The 12,226-nt window shown below is 31.2% G+C and overlaps 1 protein-coding gene across 2 annotated transcripts in view; it reads left to right on the top strand.

Moving 5' to 3' along the window:
- LOC143069058 (eIF-2-alpha kinase GCN2-like) overlaps positions 1–12,226 on the top strand; it is a 68,024-nt gene that overhangs the window by 35,092 nt on the left and 20,706 nt on the right. Inside the window, exons 16-25 of one of the 2 annotated variants that reach the window (XM_076243488.1) lie at positions 1,284–1,417; positions 2,449–2,742; positions 3,358–3,424; positions 4,924–4,947; positions 6,346–6,420; positions 7,728–7,850; positions 8,372–8,476; positions 10,181–10,345; positions 11,154–11,306; positions 11,961–12,197. In XM_076243488.1, the coding sequence (XP_076099603.1) occupies positions 1,284–1,417; positions 2,449–2,742; positions 3,358–3,424; positions 4,924–4,947; positions 6,346–6,420; positions 7,728–7,850; positions 8,372–8,476; positions 10,181–10,345; positions 11,154–11,306; positions 11,961–12,197 (1,377 nt within the window). The remainder of the gene's footprint in view (positions 1–1,283; positions 1,418–2,448; positions 2,743–3,357; positions 3,425–4,923; positions 4,948–6,345; positions 6,421–7,727; positions 7,851–8,371; positions 8,477–10,180; positions 10,346–11,153; positions 11,307–11,960; positions 12,198–12,226) is intronic. The other variant, XM_076243489.1, reaches the window with a different exon arrangement.

Genomic DNA, 12,226 nt, shown 5'->3' with positions numbered 1-12,226 from the left:
GTTTAAAGGGTAGCATATTGCTACCAGGTCTGTGTGTCCATCTGTCTTTCTGTCTGTAAGTCTGTCCTGTGTCAGTCACTTTCAGGTTTAAGTTGTCCAGTCTGTTCCAAACTGTTCTAGAGTTTGTCTGAACAAAAAAGAAAGTTGACAATATTTTCTACTAAAAAATCTTAAAATTTCGGTCTGACTAAATGTTTTTTTGTCTGATATTTTGTCATCATACATAGTTTGTGATACACTGAGGCTTTAGTATAAGAAATTAAGTAATTTTACCATTCAGTTGTCACAACTTGTGGTTTCTACAACTAAAAACTTAGCACAAATGTTCATTATCATGTAAAATTTGGAAAATATATACTAAATAAGGATTTTGATCCAGATTTTGTTATTTGTCTTTTTTTTTTGCATGACGCCTGGTTTCTGATGGTTCATTATTCTTTTAAAATTTAAAGTTTCAGATTTTTTTATGACAGTTTATTTGAAAACATGCATTTGGTACTGAAACTGGTGGTTTTGATTACCTATGCGTTTACAATTTCAAAATCTAAAGCATTCTGGGTAATTTTGTCATAGATTTTCACCAAATGTTGTGATTGGTTATATCAACATCTTAAACCTAGGATATTCAAACAATGACATATCATAATCATACGCCCATTTACAGGACTTATAATGGTTTTTATGCCCCAAATTTAATAGTTGGATAATGGACTGTATGTCTGTTCGTTTGTCCGTCCATCTGTCCGGCTTCAGGTTAAAGTATTTGGTCAAGGTAGTTTTTGATGAAGATGAAGTCCAACTAACTTCAAACTTAGTACACATGTTTACTATGATATGATCTTTCTAATTTTAATGCCAAATTAGAGTTTTGACCCCAATTTCACGGTCCACTGAACATAGAAAATGAAAGTGGGAATGGGGCATCCGTGTACTATGGACACATTCTTGTTGTTTGCTGTACAAACAATGATATTACCCTTAAGATTCTGAAGAGGTGAATTTCAACAAAAAAAGTACTTTCACATAACAAATTAACGAAAACTTAACACTGCATTAACCAAAAACCTGTCTAAAGTGAATGCATTCATCAGGACTTAACATTGATATTCTATTAAAGTTCAAACTGTATAAGCTGATCACTTGTCTAATTCAAACTAAATCATCAGTTTAAACATATTTCTTTGTATTTATATTGCATAGTACAGTTGATTATTATGTAGTTTGTATGTAAAAACATAAGTTTTGGTATCATAATTGTATCGTCATTTTATTCTCTTTTACAGGTTAGAAATAAACTAGATAGAAGAAAGTATGCTATTAAGAGAATACCTCTGAATCCTAAAAGTAAATACTTCAACAAGAAAATCACCAGGGAGGTCAAATTACTGTCTCGTCTTAATCATGAAAATGTAGTCAGGTAACTGTTTCATGCACTTTTTTTTGTGCTCCATTTATGAGCATTATGTTTTTCTGGTCTGTGCGTCGGTTCGTACAACCGTTTGTCTGAACCTCTGTTTGTCTGTCTGTCCGTCTATCTGTTCGTCCGTCTGTCCATCCATCCGTCTGTTTTCGTCCTTTCGTCTGTCCCGCTTCAGTTTAAAGCTTTTGGTCGAGGTAGTTTTTATTGAAGTTAAAGTCCAATCAACTTGAAACTTAGTACACATGTTCCCTATGATATGATCTTTCTAATTTCAATGCCAAATTAGAGATTTTCCCCCAATTTCACAGTCCATTGAACATAGAAAATGATAGTGCGGATGGGGCATCCATGTACTTGGAGCACATTCTTGTTTTTAAACTTATGTTACTTAGGGGTCATTTATTTTCATGGGTAACAATTTTCCTGGAAAACTTGCATTTTTGTGGATAATTGTATCATGGTTGGCTTGTTATTAGAAAAACTCTTTTAGAATTTTCATATAGAAAATTTGCTATTAGTTGAAAAAGTTGTGATTCCCCTGAACTCACGAAATCCAGGAAAATTGGTATCTAACTTATGATAATGAATTCATAGTTCATTGCTGAAGAAAATATTTATAATTAGATTTTGTTTACTGCGTGCTGAATAGAGAAAAGTAGTTTTAGAAATGATCTGCAATGGCCTAAAATATATGAAATGTAATGCACAAAATGCAATAGATTTATTAAAACATCAATTTGAGGAATGATTGATAGATACTTTATTCTCTAAAAACTAAATACAAGTTTACAGAGAAACATACAATATAATTACAGATACAATAGTTGAGGTAAACAAATACAGTATTACTAATATATTTTAAAAGTACAAAATTATGATAGCATACATGTTTAGTAACATGTATAATTAAAGGTTAAACTTAATAGAAAGGAAAAAAAGACATTTGAACATGCAGTAAAGTGCGAGTTACTAAACTATATCAATTTGTTTTAGATTTTTCAAACACTACCACTTATTTTATATGACAGGTATTATAATTCCTGGATTGAGACCAGTGAGGATCCAGCGCACAGTGACTCGTCAACATCTTGCTCCACGACCACAGGCACAGGTACCACAGGTAAAACTCAAACGACCAGCGACAGCAGTTCCTTAATGAAGAACAGTCTGAATTTTACCGATGACATTGAGAAATTTGCTCCACAAGCTCGAGATGTGTCCGTCGAGTGGAGTATGTCGTATAATACGACGGGAATACAGAAAATACATGATGAATCATCAGATTCAGAAGACGAAGCTGAAGTATTTGGGACATCTTTCTTGTAAGAATCTTTATATCTTTAATTAAATGTAAAAAAAAAATTCAACATCTTTTTTAAATATTGAAAAAAGTTGATATGAATGGTATGAACATACAGTTTGAAAATTCAGAATTCATTATGTTGAGGTTTTTAAGGTGTGAATATTGTGACTAGGTGAGTAACGCAATCTTGCATTCTTGTATCTGATACATATATCTGTAACAGATTTTCTTGAAATCACAAAAATCATACTTGTTTTTTTGTCAAAAATTGGAATAAGAAATGTACAAAATAATTTCTGAATTTACAGAAATTGATAAATGATGTAGAATCTACTTTCTGTCAATCATGAAAGCTATCTATTAACATGTTAATTACAATATGTACCCTATCTTCTATTTCTTATATCCGCATACTCATACCATCATTTAAGAAAATTGTTTTTGAGTTTCGTCTGTTTGGAAACAGTACATTACAAAAGAGAAAAAGGTAATATATATATATCAATGAATGCAGTATATTTTCTCTTCCAGAAAATGGCTTAAAATTAATAAATTATACAATCAATGTACTATATATCACTCGATCATAATCTGTTTATGAATTTTTTGAATGTAGGTATTTTATTTATTACAGTGGGAAGATGGATACTTCAGATGATGTACTGTTTGAACATGATAGTTCTGACAAGTCTGAGGATGAGGTACGTAGGTCATACCAGTTCTAACATCCTTAAAATCTTATATTATTTAAAATTTTAAATTTAAAAAATTTTAAAAATGTACATGCAAAGGGACATAATGTAAATTTAAAATGCAAAGATTTTTTTTTTTAATCAAATCTCTTTGTAAAAATTAAAACATTGTAAACATTTTTGAATTACTGCATATACTTTTGTTGTGGATTATGAAATAGAAACTTTTACAACAGTACACAAAAATTGAAATTAGTTCTGAAGCATTATAAACCTAAAACAAAACTAATAGTTTTTGTGGTCTCTTGGAACAAGTGGTAAGATATGATCTGAAAATTTAGATTATATTGTAAACCAACTTATTTTAGCTAAATAAATAAATTTAAAGAGTTAAAATGATAATAAATCCTCAGGAATATATGTGTAACAATTAGTTTACATGATCAAAGATCAAACATTGGGAAAATGAATTGCATCTAAGAGATATAAAGGGGTTAACACAAAAAAGGTATCCACGAAAAAGAATTGTTTTATGGTTTACCATATTGAAATCTCCTGGACACATTTCTGGTCATAATTATTAAGTTATTGCTATGCATCATGGTACAAATCTATTAGCTTCATTTGATATTCAGGCCATCTTGAAATTTTTACTTGATAAATATGGCTTCTGATTGGTTCTCTTATGAGATTGCTATTGTTTCATTAAATATAATGAAATATATACAAGTGCGAATTTGTCTCAGACAGATATGGAATAAAATACCAGTATTGGATTCAAGACATGATCTACTATTATTACTTTATATTGATTTAATTTATGATACTGCCAACCACTCCATAAACTTTAGAGAAAGCTTTGACTTGTATAATGTTAAGTATTTTTATACCACCGCTTTAAAAAAGGGGGGGTATACTGTTTTACCTCTGTCTGTCAGTCCGTCCGTCCATCAGTCCGTCCGTCCGTCCATCAGTCCGTCAGTCAGTCCGTCCCATGAAACTTTCGTCACATTTTTCTCAGGAACTACACATCCACCCTTTCTGTAATTTGGTATCAACATTTATATATGTCAGCCATACCGTGTGATGCGTTTTCAGATTCATCACTTGACAACTTCCTGTTTACCGAACACTTGTCTGATTTAACACATGATAGCAAAATTGAAAATTTTCGTCCCATTTTTCTCAGGAACTACAATACAAGGATTTCTGAAATTTGGTTTCAGGATTTATATAAGTCAGCTATACCGTGTGATGCATTTTCAGATTCATCACTCGACAACTTCCTGTTTACCGAACACTTGCATATTTTTACACTATTAATATTATCCACTTGCGGCGGGGGTATCATCAGTGAGCAGTAGCTCGCCGTTTCACTTGTTAATTTAGTATTAAACCAAACACAAATAATCATTTATATCAGATGTACAAATTTCATCGAGTATAAAAAGAAAATATTAAATGGATCTTTTTTATGCATATTATCAAATTTTACATGCCTTCATCAGACAAAGGGTTCAACAACACTATGTGTAGGTATTATAGTTAAGGGCTAACAGGTTATGCATGTTATAATTAACTAGCTGTCATTCCCAAATACACATTGTTAGATAACAGTCATCTCTTGTAAGTCGAAGAGCTAGTGTTTTTTTTAAAGAAATTACACAAATTAGAAAAGTAAAGATATATTCAAAATTTCAAAGAAAATCGTAGAATTCCATGGTTTGTGAAAGCTTAATGCATATGATGATAGATGGAGCTATTAGTCTGTGCTTTACACTAAACAACTAATTGAGATTTTTTTTTTAACTATCTATTTTTAAGGTTGTATAATACATGGAACAAATATATTCTTTGTGTACATCTATGTATCTTTGTCATGCAAATGGGAATAAAAAAGTATGGAATAAATAGCATGTATATTTAAAAATTAATTAAAATAGCCTGTGGCCGAGATTATGAGAGTTGACTGTATTTTTGTATTTTCATGTTACATTAACACACTAGTAGCAAATTAATTATCCAGGTTCTAGGTGACGTTAAGGATTCAGGTTTTTAAATTCAACTGCATGACTTAAGTAATAAGTTTACAATTCACAGTTTTCACAAATAGTAATGCATTGTATTTTCAAATGTGTATTCCAAACTGATGTGATTTATTTTTAATGTACTCAACAGTAGATGTCTAAACAATTTTATATATTCTTTATTTTAGTGTACCAAATTTTGAATTAACAACAATTCTATTTATTTATGAAATTTAAAAGTTCTAAATGCTTTTGTTGGAAAGAGCAATTCTCTTCTGGTTGTGGCCTGTTTCGATTCCTTGCATGAAAAGATATTTTTTGTATTATACTCTTTACGAAAAAGTAATATAAAAACTGAGTTAATTTGATTTGCTTATCAAGCACTATGAAAATATATTAGGTCATTTCCATTTTGTTAGGTCATTAATGACTTTTAAAGATTTTAGAAGATGTACATTTCGTCCATGGCAATGAAATATAGGTTTCTTCAATGAAGAACAAAATAAACACACTTTTATTCTGAATATCTTTTTATTGTCAAATTTTATTACTTTATTTTAAAAGTGTACAAAAGTTTGAAAACGTCTGAAAAGGACATTTTACATCATACAGATATGTAAAATGTATTTGTCATAGTTCTTTGTACATTTGATTATATGTTCAATTGTTGTGCCAAACTGTTCAGTTTAAGTACATTATTAGAATCACAAGATGGTGTATCCAAGTCAATTATTTGGTACTCTTTGTATCGATAACAAAAGCAGTGACTGCGTTACAATGAAGTTAAAGGACACACTAGCATTTCCAGAAAGACTTTTATTAAACTCTCACAGAAATTCCGTCACCAACGTATTTCACCAGAAAAATTAGAATATTTAGATAGTATTTTATGGTATATTTCAGGAAGCTGGTATAAACAAAAGTAATAAGAACATAGAACCAGAACAAGTAGCCAAGTTACAATATCTATATATACAGGTAAACTTAAGTAATTTACAATCTTCAGTGGCGGATCCAGAACTTTTCATAAGGGGGGCCCACTGACTGACTTATGAGGGGGTGGGTTAGAGGGGTGCCAGTCATGCTTCAGTGATTCCCCATATAATCAATCAAATGTTTCCCACAAAAGCGGGGCCAGGTCACCTTGATCCGCCTATGTTCATATATCTTTGGAGAAGTATACAAATATTCATTTCATGAAGATTGTGTTGCATACAAACAACCAATAAAAGTTCCAGTTGAAACCTATGAATAATTTTTTAATTCGTTTAAGAAAAACATGTCAAAGTTATGTATCTGAATAGCAAGGACTCTGTAGTCTAATATGATGTCAGTGGCACACATAATATACCATACATATGAAGGGTCCCATATTTGCAAGACATGTCTGATTTAAAATAAAAATGATTGAAAAAATAACTATAACTGTTTAAAAAAAAATACCAAGACATTTTTAAATTCCCTTTTTTGGGGTCAGAAATCACATTTTGGGGTAATCAGTTATATTCATTATTTTGATTGCAATTTTTTCTGCCACTTAGTATATACAAACTTTGTTTAGTGGTTTGGTCCTTGAAAACGGCAATTAAATCTTCACCACATCCATTGTTCACATTTCAGGACCATGCCAAGTGCATTTCAATAGACAGTGTAATGATTTCATAGGGTAAATATCATGGTACCACCGCTGCTTCGAACATAACAAATTTTAGACAAATGCCAAAATTTCCTTATAAGATCTTATAATGTGAATTCATTAGTATTCATTAGATACTACTTTTTTGGGGATTTCATGAGTAAGGGAGGTCCTCAAATATCAGTTTAAAAAAATAATATGTCAAATAAGCATGTATACAGAATTTCTGAGAATGAAGACCCAATTAAGAATCAATGAATTTGCAGGTTTTTTTTCCATCCACAAAGTTGGTTAATAGTAATAATAATAATACCATGAAATTAAATGAATCCACAGTATATGGTATGAGCATTGCAGTAGCTAGATACTTAATACCTATAAACTAGATTAATTGCTAAAAAATGTAAATAAAACTCTGACTATAAAATTATGAAATTATCTAGCATGGAAAATGAAATGTGATATTATTACTTAACATTGTATCATTTGTGTTGTTTTCTGTTGTTAATCATTGCCTCACGTTTGTAATATATGTTTTGATTGCTATAGCATGTATACGCTTTTTGCAAAAACCCTCATTCATTCAAAATATAGCTTCTTTCAGCCTGTAGTTTCATTATTTATATTCCTATGTTTATTTTATTAATAGATGGAGTTTTGTGAAAGAAGTACATTACGAAACTGTATTGACGCTGGGTTGTACTTAGATATCAATCGTCTGTGGAGATTTTTTAGGGAAATTGTTGAAGGTCTGGTCCATATACATGAACAGGTATGGTATGGCATGTTTTAATGTCAGTATTTAAAAATCATGTTCTTTCAGGGAACTGTTTAAGGTTTGACTGAAAAGCCAAAAAAAGAGTTGTGTACCATGCATCACAAAGTACCAAAGAAGTTCAATTAATATCAAAATACTGCTTTAAAACCATTAAATGAAAAAGGGAAGTAAGAGCAATTACCTGCAATTGAAATAATACAAAATGATGAATTTTAAGATATTTTATATGTATTGATTGATTGATTGGTGTTTAACACCACTTTCAACACTATTTAGCTATTTTGTGGTGGTTAGAGCCAGAGTGCCCAGATAACCACATACCTTTGGTAGGAAAACTTACAACATAGTCAATTAAGGTTTTAGTGGAATGCACATTCCATTAACTGGATTCAAACTCACAACCTTAGTGTTAATTTATATGTATATGCATGAAATAATCACAGAGATTTTGTATACATTTATTGGTTTTCTTTACAGTGTTTTATATAATCCAAACTATCATGTTGTTATTTCAGGGTATGATTCACAGAGATCTCAAACCTGTGAACATATTCTTAGATTCTAATGATCATGTAAAGATTGGAGACTTTGGTTTAGCTACAACTAGTGTCCTAGCATCTGTAAGTCTTTATCCATTATTTGCATTTCCAAATTTAAGTTATGTATTATTTCAATGATAATGATAAAAGTTCTGTGACTCCTATTACAAAAAATCTTTGGAACAAGCAAATACTTTTGATAAGTCTGAAATATTTTATAATTTTGATTCAATTGATTAGTAAGGTTTTTTATGAGAAAAGTTCCAGTTGCAAATTGCAAATTTGGTTTCAATTGGTCAGTTCTTAAAATTTTGTAACTAATGCTATTTTAGATTTTCAAGATATTTGAAGTCTATTTTAATTCAATGAAACAGTTTAAGTCAGTAATTTTTGTCTAACCTGCAACTTTTGTTGCAAAAAGCTCGACATAGGGATAGTGATCCGGCGGCTACGGCGGCGGCGTTAGCTCACTTCTTAAAAGCTTTATATTTTCGAAGGTGGAAGACCTGGATGCTTCATACTTTGTATATAGATGCTTCATGTTACGAAGTTTCCGTCAGTCACATATCCAATGTCCTTGACCTCATTTTCATGGTTCAGTGACCACTTGAAAAAAAAGATAAAATTTTTTGTAATGTTGAATTCTCTTTTATTATAAGTAATAGGATAACTATATTTGATATGTGCGTACCTTTCAAGGTCCTCGTGTCTGTCAGACAGTTTTCACTTGACCTCGACCTCATTTCATGGATCAGTGAACAAGGTTAAGTTTTGGTGGTCAAGTCCATATCTCAGATTCTATAAGCAATAGGGCTAGTATATTAGGTGTATGGAAGGACTGTAAGGTGTACATGTCCAACTGGCAGGTGTCATCTGACCTTGACCTCATTTTCATAGTTCAGTGGTTATAGTTAAATTTTTGTGTTTTGGTCTGTTTTTCTCATACCATATGCAATAGGTCTACTATATTTGTTGTATGGAATGATTGTTAAGTGTACATGTCTAGTGGGCAGATGTCATGTGACCTTGACCTCATTTTCATGGTTCAGTGGTCAAAGTTAAGTTTTTGAGTTTTGGTCTTTTTATCTAATGCTATATGCCATAGGTCAACTATATTTGGTGTATGGAAATATTTTATGATCTTTATGTCAGTCGAGCAGGTTTTATTTAACCGTGACCTCATTTTCACGGTTCATTGCACAGCGTTAATTTTTTGTGTTTTGGTCTATTTTTCTTAAACTATAAGTAATGTGTCAACTATATATGTTGTATAGAAGCATTGTTAGCTGTACCTGTCTGCCTGGCATGGTTCATCTGACCTGGACCTCTTTTTCAAGGTTCATTGGTCTTTGTTTAGTTATCTTGGTTAATGTTAAGTTTATGTGACAGTTGTGATAAAGCTTAGCTTTATACTTAGGACTATCAACATAATATCAATGATTAGTATAGAAGGCGAGACATTTCAGCGTGTGCACTCTTGTTTTTTAGTAATTTTGATTTGATCACCAGCAATATTATCATTTGCAATGGTTATCCGAATTAATTTTTTTTTGTCAGAAAAAGACATTAATAAAAGTTTTTTTATCCTCTTGTCTTGTGTACTGTATTAAATCAAGGAAAAATGGTGTCCAGGGATACACTATGATAAATTAATTGTATAAATGAAATAACACATTGAGATCCTTTTAAGTATATTTGTTTGTATGTTTAACAGTAATCAGGTTGAAATAAAATGTTATACTTAACGTACAGTAGCTTTATAGTATATATTCTTTTATATTGCAGCAACCCAACATAGATGCCACAATGTTCAGTTTAAGTGCATTAGAATCACGGGAAGGTGTATCAAAGTCAATGTCAAGGTCAGATGGAGCAGGGGACTTAACTGGGAAGGTCGGAACTGCTCTATATGTCAGTCCAGAGATGATGACAAAAATGTCATATAGTCAGGTAAGGTCAAGGTCATAGTTAATTAAGATTTGAGTGAATATTTTGCCCAAAGCAGGATTTGAGCTTACAACCTCAGTGATGATAGGTTATAAGAGTAGAAAAAAATAATGTTACTACACTCAGTAGTTTACAATTTAAAAGGAACAACAATTTAAATCAACAAATATCAACTTAAAAAAACAGAACTTTAATTCAACTTTAGATGAAAATAAACCAGGGAATTATACACTTTTTGGATGTGGGATATAGGCAGTAAAAACATTGGGAACTTGGAAATAGAATGAAAAAAGGGGAAAGTGGAAAATTATTACAAAACAAAACCCCTGGTATTTGGCAAATAAGCAACCCATGTCAACCTCCTTAAAAATGGAAAGAATACCCAAGTATGAAAAAGATGAAAATCAGAATAATAATAAATATACAGGTTAAAACAAGATAACTGAAATCAATACAGGAGACTCCAAAGACAGAAACTGCATTTAAAACTAAAATAAGAACAGTAGAAACTGAGAGAAAAATCAGAATGGATGAAAGAAAGGCAAAATCAGGATAATATGATATATTATTGGCTCAAAAGTATGTGCAACAATTTTCTATATGTATCTTTAAAATTCCTCATACCTTTTTTGGATACTTTGGTGTACATAAATTGCAGATAAAGCATTCTGAAATTTTGAATTCACTGTACTGTAAAATTTTCAATAGACTGTTGTTTAAAAAAAAAATCCAAAGGGCAGACAATTTTCATTTTCAAACATTTGATTTGTGTTCCTAGAAAAACAACCATTATTTAATTTTTTATTTACAGAAAGTAGACATGTACAGTTTAGGGGTGATATTCTTTGAGATGTGTTACAGACCCTTGACTACTGGTATGGAGAGAGTTCAGATTTTGGCTAACCTAAGAAGCATGGATATTGTTTTTCCTGAAGACTTTGACCAGCTAGAAATGAAAAACCAGGTATATTTATAGAAGAAGTCTGAATTTACTATAAGAGAAATGCTTAAATGCCTAATCAAAATGATATTATGAAATGTTGTACATGCTTGTTGAAGGAAATTTAATTTATCTTGCAGTACATCTGACTTGTATAATCATGTTATTTCAAACAAGTTTAAAATTCTAAATAACAGATTGCGGATATGTAAATATATGTTATTTTTTGTTGATTGATTGGTGTTTAATGCCATTTTCAGCACTATACACTATTTCATGGCAGTCAGTTTTATTGATTTAGGAAGTGGTAGTGTGGAAACTGGAAGTGAATCAAGAAAACATACAATCCTAGTCAATTAAGAGTGGACTTGTGTGCACCGGCCACAATTTACAACCTTAGTATTGACAGGCTAGTGGTCCAGTAGTTGGACTATGTAGACCTCTCAGCCACCTAAGCCCTGTTTTCAAATATGATATTCTATTGGAAATAGATAACATCTGTTGCAGGCTGATGTTACTAGATTTTTAACCAGAATTGCAATTATTTATTTAGATTTGTTGTTTAATTATACAATGCAAAGTTCTCATAATGACCTTTTTATTTTGAGTAATTTCTATACTAAACTACAGCTTTGCATAGAGATTTTCCTGAAATGTTTTTTATAATCTATTTTTCAGACAGGTATATTAAAAATGTTGATGAACCATGACCCCTCGCAAAGACCAACATCAGCAGAATTACTTAAATCGGAATACATGCCACCCCCACAACTAGAGGAGGCGGAACAGAATGAGATTTTACGATCTACTATATCTGATCCTCATAGTAAAGCATACAAACGTCTCATCAATGAGTTGTTCTCACAGACCATTACCTCAGCAGACGACCATCTATATGATAGTGATTTTCATAAGGTAATAACATAAAAAATTTCACTTTTAAA

The sequence above is a fragment of the Mytilus galloprovincialis genome, chromosome 3, assembly GCF_965363235.1.
Source record: "Mytilus galloprovincialis chromosome 3, xbMytGall1.hap1.1, whole genome shotgun sequence".
Taxonomy (NCBI): domain Eukaryota; kingdom Metazoa; phylum Mollusca; class Bivalvia; order Mytilida; family Mytilidae; genus Mytilus; species Mytilus galloprovincialis.
The sequence above is the reverse complement of the archived record's forward strand: the minus strand, read 5'-3'. Positions and strand labels throughout refer to the sequence as shown.